Source organism: Plectropomus leopardus, chromosome 6 (assembly GCF_008729295.1).
Source record: "Plectropomus leopardus isolate mb chromosome 6, YSFRI_Pleo_2.0, whole genome shotgun sequence".
NCBI classification, from domain to species: domain Eukaryota; kingdom Metazoa; phylum Chordata; class Actinopteri; order Perciformes; family Serranidae; genus Plectropomus; species Plectropomus leopardus.
Genome location: NC_056468.1, coordinates 16,143,085 through 16,163,383, shown reverse-complemented (window position 1 = coordinate 16,163,383; position 20,299 = coordinate 16,143,085). Strand labels below are relative to the sequence as shown.

The 20,299-nt window shown below is 39.6% G+C and overlaps 1 protein-coding gene across 1 annotated transcript in view; it reads left to right on the top strand.

The window, feature by feature from the left end:
* The first annotated feature begins 2,022 nt into the window (after window positions 1–2,022).
* Window positions 2,023–20,299, top strand: part of rasa1a (RAS p21 protein activator (GTPase activating protein) 1a) — a 28,597-nt gene continuing 10,320 nt past the window's right edge. Inside the window, exons 1-4 of the mRNA XM_042487576.1 lie at window positions 2,023–3,267; window positions 17,178–17,330; window positions 19,125–19,260; window positions 20,213–20,283. Of these exons, the coding sequence (XP_042343510.1) occupies window positions 2,717–3,267; window positions 17,178–17,330; window positions 19,125–19,260; window positions 20,213–20,283 (911 nt within the window). The 5' untranslated portion in view covers window positions 2,023–2,716. The remainder of the gene's footprint in view (window positions 3,268–17,177; window positions 17,331–19,124; window positions 19,261–20,212; window positions 20,284–20,299) is intronic.

Here is a 20,299-nt window from a genome sequence, read left to right as displayed (position 1 = left end):
TGAAATTTTAAATATTTAACCAGGTATTTAAGGCTTTCCCAGATCAGAATTTATATAAAAGAGCGAGTGTGCAATGCCTTGATGGTGTTAGTTTATGGCCACTGATTTTGCTGATGTATCCCCTAAATAAACTTTCCCTTTCGTTCATTTTTAAGGCAACTGTGCAATTTTAAATGTTGTTGTTAAACTATATTCTAAATATGAAAACTTTATTTACAATTTATAAATAAAATACAAAAAACCTTTAAACGTGCCAAAGAGATGTCATGTGCCATGTAACACCTGATGGTTAATGTTGCTTCTGATCACTGCTCACTCTATGCTGAAGTGCACCATGCACAGGTCAGCTAAAAATAAATATCTCGTGTGGTCAGATGGTAGGTGAAAACTGCACTCACACTTATTTAGTGGTTGCTATAACAAAGCCGACTAACAAAAGACATCAGCAGACATTTCTTATCTTTACTGGTAATGCTCTGCCAGGCCTGCACTGCAGCCATATCCACTTCTTGTTTGTCTTCAGGGGCATTTTTGTCTTCAGTCTGGTGTTCAGTTGTATTGGGGACATTATCTGACTTGGCCAGGGAAATATTTGGCTTGAAACAAACAAAACAAAAAAAAACCTTGGTTGCCTTGCCCACATGTTTAGGACAATTGGCTTGTTACACCGTCCAACAACTAGACAACTATGTATACTGTGTAATAGATATCCCATATGAGGATAAACACCCACAGAAAATGTAAAGCTATCACTGTCCTTATAGGCTGCTTTCTGACTGCATTGTTTGAAACCACTCTGCGCCAGTCTAACAAAATGAATTTCTCAGTCTAGCTAAAATAGACAAAGATAAACTTTCTGTCACAAAGCCAGAGCTATATTCAGACTGTCTTCAGCAGTGTGTCAAAGTGGTAATTAAAAACTCTCACCAGACCATGTGCATACTTCATTTAGTCATCAGCAGTCAGACACAAAGAAAGAATACTATGTAAAGTGCCACGCCAGGAAAACTAAATGATGACAATTCAGTACACTAAAAAGCTTGATCAACCAAAAGGAGGGATCTTTAGATTGAAGCAGCACAAAGAGTACAGTCAACAAGATTACAAAATTGCAAATTAAGGGTGAATTACCCTGAGGGTGCGTTACCTATCCTTGTGCAGAGGAAAGCAGGTTATTATTATTATTATTATTATTATTATTGATATATTATCATCATAATTATTATTATTTTTTTATTATTATTATATATCATGCTCCAAGGAGGCGTGACATACCTTGTTGTGTACACTGACCCAAACCTTTTTGGGGTTTTTTGGTAAATTTGAGCAATTGGGATAGTATGTTTTATCACAGATTTGGGCTAATGTGAGCATATTTATTGCACAATTTATTTCACTTCCACATAATTTCACATGCACATTTTTCTTTTCCTGTTGCATGTTTTATGGAATTTTGATGATGTTGTTTTACAGCTATGATTTTTCTTTTTTTTGGGGGGGGGGGGGGGGCAAAAATGAAGAAATGAGGAAATAAACCCCTTATAGTAATAGCCTCCCTTTTGACCTTATGTCACAATTCCACCAAAAATTCGACCTACCAAAAAGAGTGACAGTGGGGTTTATTGTTAAAGGCAATGATCAAAGGTATCAATATATACTGTGTGTATAGGGTAGCATATTCAACATAACATCATAGGCTATAGACACAAGGAAAATATCCAAGTAGCCAAGTTTCAAGAAGCCTGTTTTTGATAAATGTGCTGTCTGTCTAAAGCCCAACAGCTCCAGATCTGTTTTCTCCCTAATCTCTTACCCTCTGACAAAAAAAAAAAAATAACAGTATGAAGCTGTATTATGAGCAATGGGGACATTATTACATCAAGGATACAAGTCATGGATGTATTAGATACAAGTCCCATTTCTCAGAGCACTGATTGAGGATGTCATGGATTGAAGCGGTGCCGCTCTGTGCTCACTTGGCTGTGTCTGCTCGCTGACTGGAGAGAGGAGTGGGAGAGGGAGGGGAGAGAAAGCAGCGCAGCAGCGGGCAAGCCACCAGCCCTGAAACCCAGAAATAAAGGCGAACTTAGCCTGTATACGCAAGAATAATTTACTTTGCTTCACGACATGGTAGTTCGCACAGGACAACACACCGCTCCGGGGATTTAGGCGATAAGGCTGGGACGTTTGTGGACTCTACCCGAGACGGCTGGAAACTCACAAGCAAAGAAAACAACAACACTGGAAAAAAGACGGGGGTTACACACAACAGTGACAATAAAACAACACTCCCCGACAAGTGGTCTGCCCGGTGCGGAGGGTGAAGTCCGAACAAAATAACAGGAAATATTGGTAAATTTATATTCTGTTTCAAGCATTTAGATGTTAGTTTTAAGACAGCGTTTCTGTGTGAACTTTAAACTCAGGAAACAATGAAGACATAGCGAGCAAGAACTCATCAAGTGTCTCGAAGCTGCTAGCCATCCCGCTAGCGTTAGCTTGGCAGCTAGCGAATGCGAGGCGAAGCTAACGCCCGTTAGTGTGGCCAAGTGAGCTAAGTTAGCTTGTCGGCTAACATTAGCTGGCTAGCTAAACGCGTTTTGAGAAACTTTTGGTGTTGTTTCCCCAGAGCCCAAACACTGAAGGAGTATTGTAAGAACGGAGGGGAAGGGCAGGTTCCCTTCTGGACTTTTTCCCCTCTACGAATTGTCCTAATATGATGGCTACGGAGGTCAGCAGTGAGGATACGGGCTCGGTCACGACAGGGACAGGGGTGGCAGGCGGAGGAGGCCCGGAGACGGCCCCTTTCCCCTACTATCCCAAGTCGAGCAGAGTGCGAGTCACTGATTTGGGACAAGGACCAGCACCAGCCCTCCGCCAACATTCAAATACCTTTCCGGACTCACTTCCCGACACGAGCATGACCTATCCCATGTCTAACGTTGGTGGGGATATGACCGGACCAGCGCTTTCCGCAATAGGGAGTGGCGGAGCAGGAGGTGGACATTCAGTTTTCCAAGGAACAAGCTCAGGGACTGGGGGCAGCATTTGCTGCTCTCCCACTTCGGAGGGTCCATCTAGTCGGATTTCACCCACATCAACAGGCCCGGATGGGCCCACTGACTTCCCCCCACTGCCACCACCTCCTCCTCCCCCTCCAGGCTGCGGGGTGCTCGGTGGCACCATGGACGAAAGCGACATGCAGGATGGACCGGAATACGAGGAAGAAGAAGTGGTGTTCCCCCTCTCTGCACCTCCCACCAACCAGTAAGTATACTACCAGTGAAAATTAGGGCTTCTTCATTGACACCTAGAAATCAACATTTTCAAGCATCCTGTACTTTTTGTTGGGTTCACTTCCTTCCTGCTGTCATGCACTTTGAGGTGTGAATTTAACTCCTGCAGATTCAATACTGACTACTCACAGCTATCATCTGTTATGATCTACATGTACATCCCACAATCAGTACTACAGTACTGTGCAAAGGTCCTAGGCTACCATCGATATGTTGTTTTAGCAAAGTTCTTATGAGGATATACAAATATTTATTTCTCAGTCTCCTTACAAAGATATAAATAAAGAATACAGTGAACATGCACAATGCAAGTAAATGGCTTCAGAGTCAATATTTAAAGTGAAACATGGAATCGTACAATAATAACAAAAGGTAGCCCAAACAATCAATATTAAGCTTTGGACATATCTCGAATGCAACCTGGTGTAAATACACCAGAATGTAAGTATTGAAAATCTCACATTGTCTGTCCAAGAGAGTTCAAGACATGCCAAGTGAAAAGGGAAGTCACACTTTAAACTTGCAACTCTAGCCTGTTGAAGTTGTTTTATTCTGAAATATTTACATTTTTCAGAGTGAGTTGAATTGGTAGCAGAATGTTCAATTCGATGATACATTGAGCTTTGAGAACAGCCAAAATAAGTCAAATTGTTGTTGAATCAAATTGTTATACTCCTATTCAAGATGAAGCTAGCAGCACTGCATTTGTGTCCATATGCATATTTTGAGAGTTAATATTAATAACCTTAAAGGGACATTTAATGCAATAAGCTTGCCAGTTTTAGCCATTTCTGTAAATTGACAATTACCACAGTATTGATCAATAATTTATCCAATGTAAATGGTGTATTGATTGTCCAGAAGTGCATGATGCTCTATTATCAAAGCAAAAAAAAAAAAAAACAAGCAAAAAAAGAAACAATCGGCAGAATAGTTTTACCAAGAATGAAAGGCAAGAGTATGCAGCTGAACTGAATGATTTAGAGTTGCAGCTTACAAGCACCCATCTCAGTCTGAGTGAGGTCAGTGCGTGTTATCTAGGTAAGCAACATTTTAATATGTGCCTTTCCTTTTGTATCAAAAAACAGTTGTGTCATGCCAGCATTATGGGCTCTGATATGCTGAACTGAGTTTAGCTTGAGTCAAGCTCCTGTCAGATTCTTAATTAATTAAACTCTTAGTTTTGTCAGTGGTTAAGCAACTATTCATTTACATTAGTAATTAAGAGGTTAATCAAGTAATTTATGGCTGACTTGTGATTGGTACAGTACACTGCAGTCCCACAAAACACCTGTTTTTAGTATGTCACTGAAGTAGTTGCCTAATTATTTTAATTGAAGTTTTATGCTCTTTCATGCTACATGGGAAATAAGAATGGGTTTGGAGATAAAAATGTGCAGTCCTCAGACTAAACAAACATTATGTGTGTGAAATATAATATTTTTTTTGTGATTAAGTGAAGCAAGCATAAAATAGTGTCAAGCATAAAACAGAGTATGTTATCTGTCTTTTTTTTGTAGCATGGAAAATGCATCCTGTGCTTTGTATTCCAGAATTGCATCTCTAATTATAGGCATTTTTTATGACTTTATCAGGCATGCACAAAAGCACATGTCCAAACGCGTGTGTGTGCTGGTGTTGTAATAACCTAAATACGGCCCTCCCATTTGTTACAGTCTCATTAGAGAACTGCTGAGCTTTGTCATTTCTGGCCCTCATACTGTAAGATATGGAAGTGACTGGGCCTGGAGTGTGGATTCAGCTCTTATTTTAGGAGCCACTCTATATCTCCCTGTCAGAATACAGAAGAAGGGGAAGGCCAGCATTTCACCAGTCTTGCCCATACTGGTAATGAACAACCCTAAATGAAATTAACTATGCTCGAATCCAAGTTTTCACATATAGTGCTACTGTGGAAGTGGTAGTTTTGCCAGGGGAATACAGACTTCCTCATGTGTTTGCACTTGGATTCCAGTTTATCAACTTGCGGGGTTGCCAGTGAGGCAGCGGAACAGTTGTCACTTGTGCATGAATGGCATTGATTTTCTTTGGTCTAGCTTGTTTCACAATGAGAGTCTTGTAGTCAAATGTTTATTTGCCACATTCACTATCACACATAATATCGCATGCTGGTGAGAGTCAAAATGAATCCACTCACTCTCTTACTCATGCCTTCCCTGAGATGCTTTACTCAACCAAGTTGTGCAAGGCACATATGCAACACAAGCTTTTCCTCTATATTGGGTTTGTGGTTTTGGTGAATTGCTTATAGTAGTGATGAATGCACCGGAAAGCTGGACCACATTTCTTTAAAGTTTATGGTTATTATTAGCTTACAGTTTCCCAATAGGTATTGTGAAATGTATGATGACCCACCTGAATTTAGATCTGTTGAAGGATAGTGGCAAGAAACTGCTGCTCTAACAGCAGCATTCACGTCAGATAGTAAACAAACTAACGGCACTAACAACGGGCCGTAAATGTGCAACAACATTTTTTGCCGACAACAGATGTCAAACAAAAGCCAGAGACTGTATCATATTAAGATGTTGTGAGCTGCAAGTTCACCACTACTGAGAAGAGGGTCTCTCCTCTCTCATCCTCTGTGCTGCTGTCTATGCACTGCCTGCATGTCTGCAGCTCCAAAGAGTAGCAAGAAAGTCAAAAGCACTCACTCCACAGCAAAATCTGGGTACCAAAACATCCCCAGAAGCACACTGCACAGCACAATCTGACTTGATTATTCGAATCTCTGACTTTCAAGGGGCAGCCATAGTGTGCACATCACATCACCTGTCAAAGGTAACATAGGAAAGGCCAGACACAGGCTCTTCTAGTAGCTAGACACACAGCCCTCATTCATTCTCTTGTCTTGCAGTGGAAACCTCTCAAGAACAGAGGAGTTATATGGTGCTGCCATTCCATTGTAATGATGACCCAGTTAAGGCAAGGGTCTGTCTTCTCTTTCAGGATGTGCCACTGATTCGCTGACAGAGATGAGATGTTGACTCTCTGCGAGGTTACTGTCTCATCCATTGGTGCTCTTCTATGGATGATGGGTGATCTAATGTACAGGGTTTCAAGCAAATGTGTCTCAGGCATAGACATAGCTTTAGATTTGGCCTGGAGGCAATAAACTCAAAGTCATGAACACATTTTCTGGCATAAAATCATGTTATCATGTGTCACATTGTGTATGTGAACATCCAGTCTATGTGTAAGACAAGATGCATAAATTTGTCTTGTTTTGAAGGAGCTTTATTTCCTCCATTGTGCTTATAATAGCATATGCCAGTGGCAAATTGTCCATTGGCAGCAATGGGTGTTAAATTCACAGCTGACTTCCCTGAATGATTCTGAATTTCACCCTGTTCCCTTCAGCTGTGTAGCTAGCTGTGTACGCCTTCTGTAATCGGGCTCCAAGACTGATCTTGTATTCCTCAGAGTTATGTTAGCAGCCTGCAAAGTGCATGTTGGAAGAGTGATGGTGGAAAACTTCCACACTGTTGGAAGTGGTCCCACTGTGTGTTGCACAGTGTCTGTGGAAGCTAAACTTGGCACATTTGCAGAGTGCGGTAGAGTGAAAATGTTCGCGTGAGTGAGAGAGAGACAAACAGCAGTCGCATTCATTCACACCTCTGTACAACAGTGTGTCATTCATAAACAATGGCGGCAGCAATGCCATAAGAATTTCACACTGATGATTGCTTAACTAAGGGGCAGGAGCGAAGATGTCAGGTGGCCCTAACAGTGTGCGTTCCTGCTGCCATTAGAAAACCTCCGGCTCAGTGCATGAGCTTAAACAAACAGCACGTTGGGAAATGAGTCGTTGATTTTGAGTTTCCACGAAGATTAGCGAGGATTTCAAATCACAAAGGGTTTCCCCGAGGAGGTGGTGGTAGGAGGAAGGAGTAGAAGAGGAAAGGAAAATTGGATTTGAAGATCAGCGGCTGTATGAATGATTTTAGCACTTGGCTGTGGAAACAACTCTTAACTGCCTTGTTAATTGAGTACCGACACTACCTAATTGCCCTATGTGTAGGGAGGCAGAGACAGTGGAATTGTGAAATGGCACAAGGAAAATGTCACGTAGCTTAACAAAGTTATTCTCTGATGGAGATTGTTCTCATGAACCAATATGTTGCACCACTTTTATAACAAAGCAGGGCCTTTTTAACGGGATTTGATCAGTCGTTACTGAGTGTTGATGACTGTTGAGCCCAGCACAGTTTTTTGCTGAACATTTTTAAAATTACTGCAGTACTCCTAGCTGGAAAGGTACATAGACTACTGCATCTATGAAACTGTGTTTGCATCTTGTTGCATCTTGTTGCACAACTGCCCTCTTATACTTCCAACCGTTATATACCCCTCTCCCATAGGCTTTAGGCTTTTGTGTGTGTATGGGGTTTTGTTTCAGTGTGTCCGTGTGACGTCACAGAAGGACCGGAGACCAGATAAACAGGAGGAGACAGCATGGACAGAGGTCTATGGAAACTTAACGATGGTCTCTTCTTTTTATATATCTCTTACTTATTCAGTCTGACTTTAAAACCTGGTGCAGACTAATTTGGATCAGTGGTTTAGCGTTGCTTAGGTGGAGACAAAGGGTAATTAGTGGCGACATGTCACTGCATTTCACTGGTTAGGGAGCTGAAATTAGTGCGTTCACCTGGGTTTTGTGTTCCCATCAATGCAGATCAGAGCCGGAGGCAATAAATACCTGTTACTGCTGCAGAGTCATTTGACCCAGGTGTGAATGCCAATTGAACGCATTCCCATTGCATTAAAAAGCCAGATGTTAGCGGGTGTTTGCAGGTTTGGTTTTAGTGGGAATGAGGCGATAGTGAGGGATGCACATGCTAAGGGTTGGCTAGACTTACTAGACCCATTGATTGAAATAGCAATCACACTTCTATAAGTGTAAGCTATTTTTTGTGCATTGATAAGGCAAATCCTATGGTTTCCATGCATTTTCATTGTGTTATGCAATGTCCTGTCATGCCCTTCTAATACCCACACTGCCCTGCCTTTTCTCTCCTACATCCTGTTTTTAAGACTTCTGAGCAACTCATTGTGACCTTAACAGGATTCTCAGGAGCATTTCAGTTGTGTTTGACAACACCCGGGACTTCTTGACTTGAATGACTTTTCAAATTAGTTAGGTGTGCTGAATCGGTTTGGTTCTTTTAATAGAAAATGTTACAGCCAGGTCAAGCCCAAGTACAATAGGACTAGCACAACAGGCATGGGTTCACAAACAAGTATGATAAAGGTGTATTTTAACAGTTGTCACTGCATTGTTACTTTTACATTAGAGCAGCAACACAAGTAAAAGCTAGTGTAGCACATTTAGATGCACTTTGTGTCTTGTGGATGCGTGACAAGAAATTATGGCTTAAATTCTGCAGGAAGAGAATGTTCTGAACTGGACGCCTCCGTCTGTAGAAATCAAAAACACAGGAGGAATACTGTATGGGTAGATGGCTGTGAAGCCTATCACTGATGTAATGATGTTATTTCAGGGAGGCTGATTCACAGCAGGAAAGCTGAGATGTCAGCCTTGGTCCCAATGTCTCTGGCTGGGCATTAAAATCATGATGGTTTGTTTGCATTCAGGCTGAGCAAGGCTTAAGATGCATGGATAGGCCTTTTCCATCTCTCAATCTGTACGTTTTAAGTGTGCCCCTCGGTGCTGTCATTCTCCTGCCCTGACTGAGGTAACAAGCTGTGGCAGTTCATCGTGTGCAATTCAGAAGAAAACCAATTAACAGCTGCTGTCAGGTCTCACCAGCCCTCCACTTTTTTTCCTTTCCTTTGTGGAAACTTGAGCACACTAACATGAGTAAATGGTTAAGGAATCACAATTTACATAATAGTTGTTTGGCTGCTTGGTTAGTGCTTGGGCCATGCTGTGTTTACATTAAAAGCTCTGGCGTTTGTTCATTTACTGAAAAAATGCTTGGTTTGGGGTTGAAACCAGTTAAAAATTTTGAGGGTGAGCAAGGGTCTCATCATTGTGTGTTTAATATTTAAGCATGGTTGAAGGCAGGTGTATATAAATTACTCTGCAAGACCAGTAAAGGTCACAAGGTTATGTTACGTTTCCTCTAATGTGTATTTGAGTGTTCATGGGCAGCACATGAATGTGTATTCATTCAGTGAGATGCCACTCCCTGCCCTCGCTGTCCCACTGCTTCAAAAACCAATAGGCAGCATGCTCATGATGCGTGGCTTTATGAGAGAGAAAGAGGGGAGGGGACAAGAAAGTCAGAGCAGGATGAAGTGGGAGCAAAGAGGACAGGACTAGTTTGCCTCAGTTCCTGAGAGATCAACTATCCTAGAACAGCGTCTAAAGGATAATGGAACCTGACATGGTCCTCCAATTTTCCTCAATTTAGTCAGTGCAACTAAATGCATGTGGGTTGTCAGTCTGCATCTCTGTGTCCGCCTGGTTATCTTGCTTCTGTGGATGTTGCTAACTGACACAAGAGAAGGAAGATGACTGTATCAGGGTGGCAACAGGGTCACATCATCATGCCTTGTGCGGATTTACAGCTACCTTTGCTCTGCTTTCCACATCGAAGCTCACAGTTTTTGCCTGGCCAGCAGCAATATCAGTGGAGTGAGTGTACCTTGTGAGACCAAGAGACAGGAGGGAGATGCAGCAGAGGGCGAATCTGGCGTAAGTGGGGCATCAAATCACCCCGCAACTCTTATCTCCCATCCCCAAAATGTGCTGGTACAAACAGTTGCAAGCTCCTGCTTATGATTTTTTTTTCCTCCTAATTTTAGGATTTCATTTTGATTGTAGTTGTTTAAAATATTGTGTGTTAAAAGGAAAATCAGCTCGTTCATTTATTCAAAATTATGCAGGGACTTTATTTTATATGAGAAGGTCTCTCAGCCAACTGTGATCATCTGACCAATATTTTTTGTGTCCTTTAAGTTTGGCTTTGAAAAAGTCTTTACTGGATAGCCAAACACTTACACCATAATGGAATCTAACAGTTCTGTCTAATTAAATAATTCACAGACCTGACACTTGGAAGTAGGGAAATGTCATATTAAATTTATGTAACAGGCATGATAATATTTCATGTCAAGACAACCTAAAGGAATATACTGGCTCTATTTAAAAATGTAAATGCGGCGTTTACTGAGCATTAAACTCGTGTGTAGAAAACATGTTGTACTCGGTACCTCCTATAGAAAGCCGCCAGTTCCACTGAGGTGCATTTCTTATGTACAGTAATGCAATGTTTCATTCATTTTGACACTGATTAGGGCTGACAGTACGTCTGTGGAGATGTTTGAGTACAGCTGCATCCATCAAGGCAGAAGAATATGAAGAGGAGAGACATGAGCCGGAGCAAAAGAGCTCACAAAAGAGCTTAATGAGACAGACTGATAGAGAGACAAGGTCCAACTCACTTAAGTCACAGCAACCTGTGGCTGTCCTGTTAGTCTTATTGCCCCTGGAAAAACCAAACAAACAAAAAAAAAAACAAAACAGTTTGTCTGATATTTCTAGAATGTGGTAAAAATAAAGCAGTGTTCAAAGTGGATGGGTACAAATAGAATCTTTGCTTTCCTTGAATTAATTTCAGTATTTACAGTAGTTTACAAAAACATGATGTCCAACTGCTCTAGTTATCCATCAGCGAATGTTTATTTAATGGTGAAGTTCTACTTAACATACTCTGGGTGTCATTACTTTTTAAAGAATAGTTAGGCTTGAATGATTTTGGTCAGTGCCCTCACATTCACTTTGTGTAGTCATAGCCAAGGTTGGAAATTTGCACCAGCTACCAGCCAAACGCTAATGAAATATACAAGTGGCTGACTGAGGCAGGAGAATAAAAAAGTTGATTTCCCACCCTGGTTATAGCAAAAGTTAGGCTAGTTATGTTCCATTTGACGTTTAAAATAAAACAGTCCAGTTAAAGAATTGTACGATTGAAAAAGATTTTTTAAAATCATTCAAACATAGTTTTTTACTTAATTAATATGTGGAAATAATCCCTCTCTTCTTCTCATCGAAAAGTATTGTCATGTCCTGTCCTGCAAAATTTTTATATTGCCCATCTTTGTGCAGTTTCTCTCAGAGAATTGTACATATATTCTGTAATTTGTAATATATTCTGTAAAATTCCACTTGGAAGAAAAAAACTACACTGTTCACTCCATGTGCTTTCTGTGGCTTCATGGTGCCACTGGTTGTTCTTTCCAGATCAAAAGCTATAAACTATAAGAAAACAGCAGCTAAGCACCACAGGTATAACCTACAAACAGTGTGTAACTCCAGTCTTGTCAGAGCTTTCATGATGCAATATTTTTAAGGCATTCAGCCTTAAAAATATAGCCAGAAGGATTGTATACACAATAAACCATGAGACCATGCTTGCTTGAGCCTTCTGGCATCTAGCCCAAGCTCACTAAGCTCGGGCATGTTCAATTTCTGCAACGCACAGTAATATTGTTCTTGACAGCATGACACAATTAGCTGAACTATGTATTTAACTTAACCTAGTAACTTGTAGGCTCATGAACACAGCTGAAGAGATTGCTTTTGGCGCTTGTCTCATAATGAAGTGACTAAATAGGTGTCTTGTGTGAGACTGACGTCCAGGATATGGGTATTGGAGTAGTGAAAGATGGCATTGTTGTTCTCCTCCTGTTCACTTTCCTCAGCAGTTTGAAGCATATTTTGGTATGGTGTCATTAACAGATAGTTGTGATAGGTTAGTGAGTTGCCAAAACACCATACATAAAAATCTGTTCAGACTTTCTATCTATTAATTTGTCTCGGTTATCCTGTTTCAGTTGACTGCCGGGGAACTGTTTTCAGAGGTGATTGTCTTATCTTGAGTTGAACGTCAGTAGTGGAGCGAACCAGGACGTCACTGTGCTGCTCGCAGTTCATGTACTGACATGACAGGGCATTCCTCAGGTTGATAGTAGCACTGTATCATATTACCACTGTCATGGCTTATGCTCATAGCCTGTTTATCATAGCACCCTTCCCGCCTAGTTTTCTCACTCATGTCCCTTGTTGTCATGGACATTGTAATTTAAGAAATAATAATAGAGCTCATTCATAGAGCTATAGGAAACTTAAATCTAAATTGCTTTCTCCAAATCTATAGGTCCGTATGACAGACAGTGCATCTAAAGTACCACACCTTTTTAAGCACTTTTTAAAAACAGCTCATTTTATTCCGACTCTCCTCTGAAACTACAGATACCAGACTACTGGGGTGTGTGTATTAGTTGTGCAGTAAATTAAATATATGTAAATAATGCAGATGACCTCAAGGCACTGTGCAACAAAAAATACTCATGGCTGAGGTTTCTATGGCAACACAGGAAACATAACATACAACGGTGAAGCAAAAAAGAAATACTGTAGCTATAAAATGTATGCTTTGCGAGGAACAGCAACCATAAACAGAAATACACCAAAGCAGCCTCGCCCAGCACATAAACCAGGAGAGTTTGTTTGTGCTGAATACTGAAAATCAGTAGCGACTGAATAAAAATACACATAAGAAACAAGACTGGCTTTTATGCACCTGCTTGATTCAGCAATCTGGTGAACAGCCTAACAAGGGCTGTATTTTACTCTGTGTTTATTTTAGGCATAAAGTCAGAGTGGTATTCAGTAATTAAGCGATGCCAACAAGCTGTTTATTGTTACTCGCCTGCCCAAAGCCAGAGCGGTATAACAGTAAAATATAGTAGGTGACAAACAAATATACTGCCTCCACAATTTAACATTTAATTGAAACTTACCTGTTGCAGAGCTTCACAAAACACCAACAGCGAAGCCCTCTGTGCATCTTGCACTAAAACAAAGCACTGTTTTATATTGTGTTCTGACTGAAATGCATTATGCAAACAAATATCCCTTTTCATCTAAACTTGGAATAAATTGCTTTGAATTTCTATAGAGGAAAAACAGTCAAAATGGAGAGTTTTCTGCTGTAAGAACCCCTGTATTGTTCAGCTGTGTACGGAGGTCAGGTCTATCAACTCTACCAAGGTTATTAATCACTTCTCTGTTGTTTATCAAAGGCAACATTCAGGGAACATCAGTACTCCATATTTTAAAAATTCAGTTTTGTGTGAAACTATTATAAACAGGCATTTAGAGATGAGAACGTTAAACTGAAGAAACAGCAATTGAGCAAAGTTATGATGTATTTCTAGGAGCTCAATGTAAAGGTACCGATACAATTAATGCCTCTGTAATCTAGATTTGGAGTTTCTTCTGCCTTCAACATGGATAAATTGTGGAGTGGTAATCGAGTCCACACTTCCTGTTAGAAACCTTTCACTCTTTCAGCATATTTGTGATGAAATATAATAATAAATATAAATAATAAAGGTGTGTCTAGGCCCAATGCGTATGGTTGTTGGTTGACAAAAATAATCATGTGTTAGTGACCCATTCTTTCAGACATGCTAGGTAGCTTGAGACATATTATCAGTGCTCTGTTTGGTTTTGTAGAATAAAGCCAGTAGTGAATTTTTATTGGTTAACCATTTTTAAGATTAACATTTAGCTATTTTTTAGACCAAAGATGTAAATGCACAAGTACTACAGTGAGAGGGCTGATTCAAAAACAACAGTGTAAGATATTTCACACCTCTGCCCTCTACTCTGTTGGGTTCCTTACAGTCTTAAAACCCCGCTGTTTGAAAGTTAACACACAGATTTTCCACTTGATGTGACTTGGTCAAACTATGTTTGGTGGATAGCTCTTCTTGTTTTATAGTAAAGGGCATATGTTATTATTTTTAAATTTTCGCCTGCAACTTTAGACAGCCCAAAATAGGTTAGCTGATGCAGTTCTTGGACGTGTGTACCACAGACTAACCCACAGCAACAGCAGCAGGCAGTCTGGCAGCACGATGCACATCCTCAGGGTGTTCATCAGTTTGAATCAACATTTTGCCGCTTCCCTCCATAATGTTGCAACACGATAGCTGAAGAAATTTCAACTATATTATGATTGAACTAGTTGACCAAGCCACAGTTTTACTGGAGTTTGGCCAGGACCTGCTGTCACTGATGATATCATCAGCCCACCAGCGCACTTGCTGCTTTGGTTTATGCGTGTGCAAAGTGCAAAGGGTGTTGGTGAAAGTGAAAATAGATTGAAAGTTGAGGTTATTAGTGAAAACCTTCTCAGACTGTCACATCATTGGTCTCTTCACTCTGAAACATCCCAACATCCCAATCCCAGTTATGGATCTCAACAACAGGTCAAAAACTGCAGAGCGGCAGATTTCTCTGTTTCAAGCCCATTAGTACAATGATATAAACAAATAATAACATTTTTTTTGAGTGAAGCAGTTTATGTGATCATATGAATTGGATGCTATTTCAGTCATGTAGTAATTCTATTGTACTTAATATTACAAATGGTTATATCTATAAATGTGACACAGTAGTGTTTTAATGAAAAAGTTTGAAAGGAGGCTTAGGCACAGGATTCAACTGGAGGCTGCAGATTTATCTACATATGGATAGCTGTAGTCATTTAATAGACTGAATTTCAAAGTTAAGGAAAACATCCAAATATCTGGCACAGGTTTAGACGTTGTTTTCATGATGTTTTTTTTAAAATTTATTTTACATTTATTGGTGAGTAATCTTGAATGTGCCTGTTAGATATAGCACACACTAATCCAAAAATATTATGAACTGGTGCTAGTCGATTTCGGAGTTGCTCAAAAGAACAGTGGCAGTAAGCATTTGTATCCCAAGTATCTTTTATTTGGTTTTTAATGTCATTATATAGAGAATGTGTAGGTTTATCATGCTGTGTGAGATAGGAGTCTCCAAATATGATATAATGGCAGGGTTCTCATTAATCCATAAAAAGTCTTCTTCTTGAATTCATTAATCTGAAAATAAATTGGTATTAAATTGACTTAAATTAATCTCTCAAAAGTCTTAAAAATACTCAGACATTGGAAGTAGGATTGTATGAACTCTTTCTCTGATATTGCATTGTAAAATCTCAAAATAATTGGTAACATCTTTTTTTTGTTATAATAATAATAATTTAATAAATTCCTTTTCTTATACTCATCATGGTGGGAATCCAAGTGGTGGAATCTCACATGCAGATAGAGAGGCACAAAATTGTCCTGAAAACAGGTCAGAAATGCACAATATTTCCCACCTCTGATTGTAAACCAAAGAGATGAAGCTATAGGAACCTTAATGAGTAATGTTAATATGTTTGTAGGGGCATTAATTACTTAAAACATACTATGTTGAAATGATTGGAAACTAGCTAGTTTGACTTTGTGTGCCCAGTTTTTCTTCCTGTCGTTCTTCTTTCACAGCCATCTACCTTTCCTCTTCACTCTTCTATTCTCCTTCAGCGTTATTTCCCCCAGCTTCCCCAGTCCTCTAAGGGATGCTTGGGCCTACTCTCCAAGTGCTCTCGATCACCCTCCTCAATACTCTTATCACCCAAATCCCCCCAAAGCCCCCTCATGGACACTTAGCTCTCCCTCTCCTCTTTGGCAAGCCCTCTCCAGCTTACTCCATGATAGCAGACTTCATTGCGTTTTCCTTACAAGTAGAGACCTCTACTCACCTAAACCAGATGGGAGCCCTTTAGGTCTCCTGTGAAAAGAGCTACTGCGGTGCCTCATTCATCTTCTCACCGCTGGATGTTTTTCCAGTCACTGCCTTCCGCTCCGAGAGGCACCAGTGGCCTAAATTTGGAAAAGCGTGTTAATTTTTTACCCCAGCTGGCATAGCCCAGTCAAGTTCAGCCTCACCTGCTGAAATTTTAACCAGTGTTGTACCTAAGGCTTCTGTTTAATTCAGCAAGCAGCAAGACTTAAATGGTGTGGTGGAAACTCAAAAATAAAAGCTTTTGGATTTTCATTTGTTTTAAGAATACATGACCTCCGGATTCTGTCCAGGTTTGTACTCTTATGAAAGTAGGTAGTAAAATTTATTTGAGCTTCAGATCAAATACTGATTTCATTTTCAATTATTCTATCAATAATGTTTTTATCAGTCATTTACTTATTTACTCATTTTCTTAAGCAAGAGTTCAGAATTGTTTTGAAAATGAAAGGAAGCATGATGTTCTTGTGGTTAAAGTAGAGATTTATTAAGTACAAGACATGACACCAGGCATGCTGATGAAGGTGCTCGTTTTATCTCTTTTACAATTCAAGTTTTGCGATTGCAAACTCATAGTTTTTGTTTGGATTTATTTCCCAAAACTAGACTGTGAAGATTTTTTTTTAAAAAAATGTGTCGTTCTATAATTAGATGTTTGCTAAGAGAGGCACTGTGTCCTTAAAGTGTTACATCATCCTCTTAAAAGTATTATGTATTAGGCAATTTTTTTCTGATTAAAATGCCTTACTGGCATGTTTCTGTAGTCTATTGGTCTCAAACAATAAATCACATCCCTCTCATTATGTTTACCTCAGGAGGTGGTATTGCCACAACTCTTGTGTTTGTTTATAAGTGGTTTCTTTTGTTGTAATTTTGATAAATTTAACAGAAATGACACGTAGTGTATTAACTAAAGCATCATATGAATTAAAAAAAAATATCGTGTTAACATTTTTAGCCATTTTGCCCAGTGCTCCATTAAATTTGATTAGTCAAGCAGGTGAATTTACGGTGTATTTACTGCTCAACAGAAATGTGTACTTCCCTGCTAACACATCAAGTAACACAGTTCCTTTAAGTTGCATCTCAACATAGTTTGCCTTGTCACAAAAAATTCACCATTTCATAGCAATACATTCAGATGTGTTTTTGTGTGTGTGTGCGTGTACCAGCTACTGCCCCCCTCCCCTAAATATTTCTTCCTTGTCTTTTTGTTTCAGGTGGTACCATGGCAAGCTAGACCGAACCATCGCTGAGGAGCGGCTGCGCCAGGCCCGGAACCCTGGCAGCTACCTCATCAGGGAGAGTGACCGCCGGCCCGGTTCCTTTGTCCTGTCTTTCCTCAGTGTGACCAACGTGGTCAACCATTTCAGGTATGACGGGGTAAATGCCACAAGCAGGAATAATTAAATGTCAGTGATGGGCCCGGTCTGACTCAGCAGCAAGAGCCTACTTCAATACCTAAGGGAGAAGAAGGTTTTTGCATTGACACATTCAGGCTGTACTGTTGCAAATTATTTAGCGTATTTTTAGTAGCTGTTTTCAGATATGTAACCTCACCTGACTTGATTTGACCTCAAACACGGTGCTGATGAAATGTTTTCCAGTAAAACTGTTTTTATTTATTCATTATTGCTATAATTTACTGGGAAACCTAAATGATCCCAAACATTGGATTAACATAAAATGGGAGGGTCTTCGAGGAATCATTTGTGTTATCATAAGCTCCCACAGAGTTAGCTGTTTAGCATGGCAATGCTAACACCTTACAACTAAGAGATCTTTGTGGGTGGAATAGTAAAAATATTTAGGTTCGACACAAACTGTCACACCCCTATGCTCCATGAAGCAAAAGAATGAAGGCAGCACACTTTTCTAGCAACAATACCCCGGAGTATTTAACAACCTTATAGTCACTAAAACAAAGCAGATTAGGCATTGTTATTCATCCTCCCCCCAGTGGAGATGTTATACTCACTATGAGGATACATATACCCTGCAGCTCAGGTATAAATGGTGAAGATATGCTCTTTCTTAATCCAAATAAGGGCAAAATATGCAACATCCTCTACTTAAAACATATTGTAAATGCTTTTTAGAGTGGCTTACTGAAAGAGGGGATGTAATAAGAAATCAAAAAGATGACTCGTCAGAATAATGTTTCACAATAAAAGGTAGCAGCCAGATATTTGCATTCCTTGGTATATATTTAATACTAAGTATAAGTTAACGTGGCAGTGTTGTGCTGATTTGGTCACACTCTCCCACCTCGTTTCTAAATCATACTACCCCTGACTGCACAAGCACATATTTCCCTCAAATGTTTAGGTTCTTTCTTCCTAACGCTTGTTTTATTTTTTGATGACCCTGTTTGTAATTTTATAGCATATTATAGTATTTCTACACTACTGCTCATGTTTTCCCTGTTGGCTCTAATTTTGTACCTTAGAAAGGAAAAGGTTTGTACTCTGAGAAATCACAGACATTTTCTCCAGAAAATGCACTTCTCTAATTACGTATCAGTGACATCATCTCCTTTACTCACATTGGTTTATTGTGGAGCCATTATGTCATTGATGCTGGAAGAAAGTAGCCCCTCTGTAAGGAAGTCATGGACATAAGGTTAATTGCGTGACACCTACGTTTTAAAAGGTTGATGTCCTTTCATTGTGCATGCAGCAAATGAGTAATCGCACAATGCGTATATTATAAACCCTCAATCAGAGATCCACTCAACTGATGAGCAGAGAATTAGGATTAGTGACTCTGCAATGGGAAATGGTTTAGAGCGGGACTTTCACCAAACCATTGTAGTCAACAACTGCAGTGATTTTCAGTCACAAATTACAAATGTCATGATCATGATAGCTGGATTCAACAGGCCAATATCTCTTTCTTTCACTGTCTAAAATTCCTCTTGTATAGATATTTAGATAGATATTTAATATTTTCTGATATTTAAGGATTACAGTCCAGCTGTTTATTTATGTTATATTTTAGTTCATACGTTCTTTTCATCTGCAGTGTAGCAGGACTCAGTCCAGATTATTTTACTATCAAATGTATCAGAAATGAACCTTTTCCATTTCACTCACTGCACAGCGATTGGCTTGTGTCTATAAAAAACCTGTGCTGACTTCTATCATTGTTGTGTTTTCTCTCGGCAGGATAATTGCCATGTGTGGGGACTATTACATTGGTGGGCGGCGGTTCTCTTCTCTATCAGACCTGATCGGTTACTACAGCTATGTGTCTTGCCTGCTAAAAGGAGAGAAACTGCTATCGCCAGTGGCGCCCCCAGAGGTGAGACTGACTCCATTGCTCCATGCAGTACATTACAAAATACTTTTTAATGATTGTATCCATTATATTTTAAATTTTGAAGCATTGCCTTACAATTTTACGTTATTTAATACTTCTTTTCATTGCTTGTGTCACATGACATTACTTGATATTTGCTTTTCTCCTCTTGTAGTTGTTTTTTTAAAAATAAATATAGTGAAATATGCCTTGTCTAAATATTATGAGCCAGAGGGGTATCAGATGTGACCTGAAATTGTATAATATTAAATATTCACTTTCTGTTTTATTTCAAAGTTCTACATAATGTCAGGGGCACCTTGTTTTGATTTGTTTTTCTGTTGGATTAAACCATGAAGTGGATTTGCTTCTTTGAAAATAGACTTTGCTTATAGCTGATAATAGTATTTTGATCAAAGTGCAGTTGGCAGATTCTTGTTTCCAGCATTAAATCTCCCTGACTGAAGTGAATTAGTCTTTTATGCTGTTTTGAATGGAATAGGAAAGAACTGTCCCCAGAGATCAAAACTGAATTCAAAACTTTTTAAATATGCCAAAGTCATGCAAATACAGTGACAATCATCAGTAAGGTATGCAAAAGGAAACCCAATCTCCTGAAATGTAGTCTGGTAAAAGTCTTTAACCTAATAAAATGCTTGAGAATTAAAAGATGAGTGGGGGAAAAATGTACATTTTCGAGTTAACTTGAAGTCAACCTCGTTTCCTTGTTTTTTTCCCCCTTTTCCTTTGCCTTCAGGCAGTATTCAGAACTGTTTAAGGCAAAGCTCAGACTAATGCTAATTACCTTTTTTTTAGCAGAGTGTGATATGTCCCAGTGGGAGTTGTAGTAGAATACTTGATTTTGTGGAATAATTGGGGGGTTTAACATGAATGTGGCTTTGGAAGGTCATGGCTAAGAATGAGAGTTTTATTCTTTGTGTGCTTGTTTCCACAGCCTGTAGAAGACAGGAGGAGAGTCAGGGCCATACTTCCATACACCAAAGTGCCAGATACTGATGAGATCAGGTATGTGTCTGTGTAT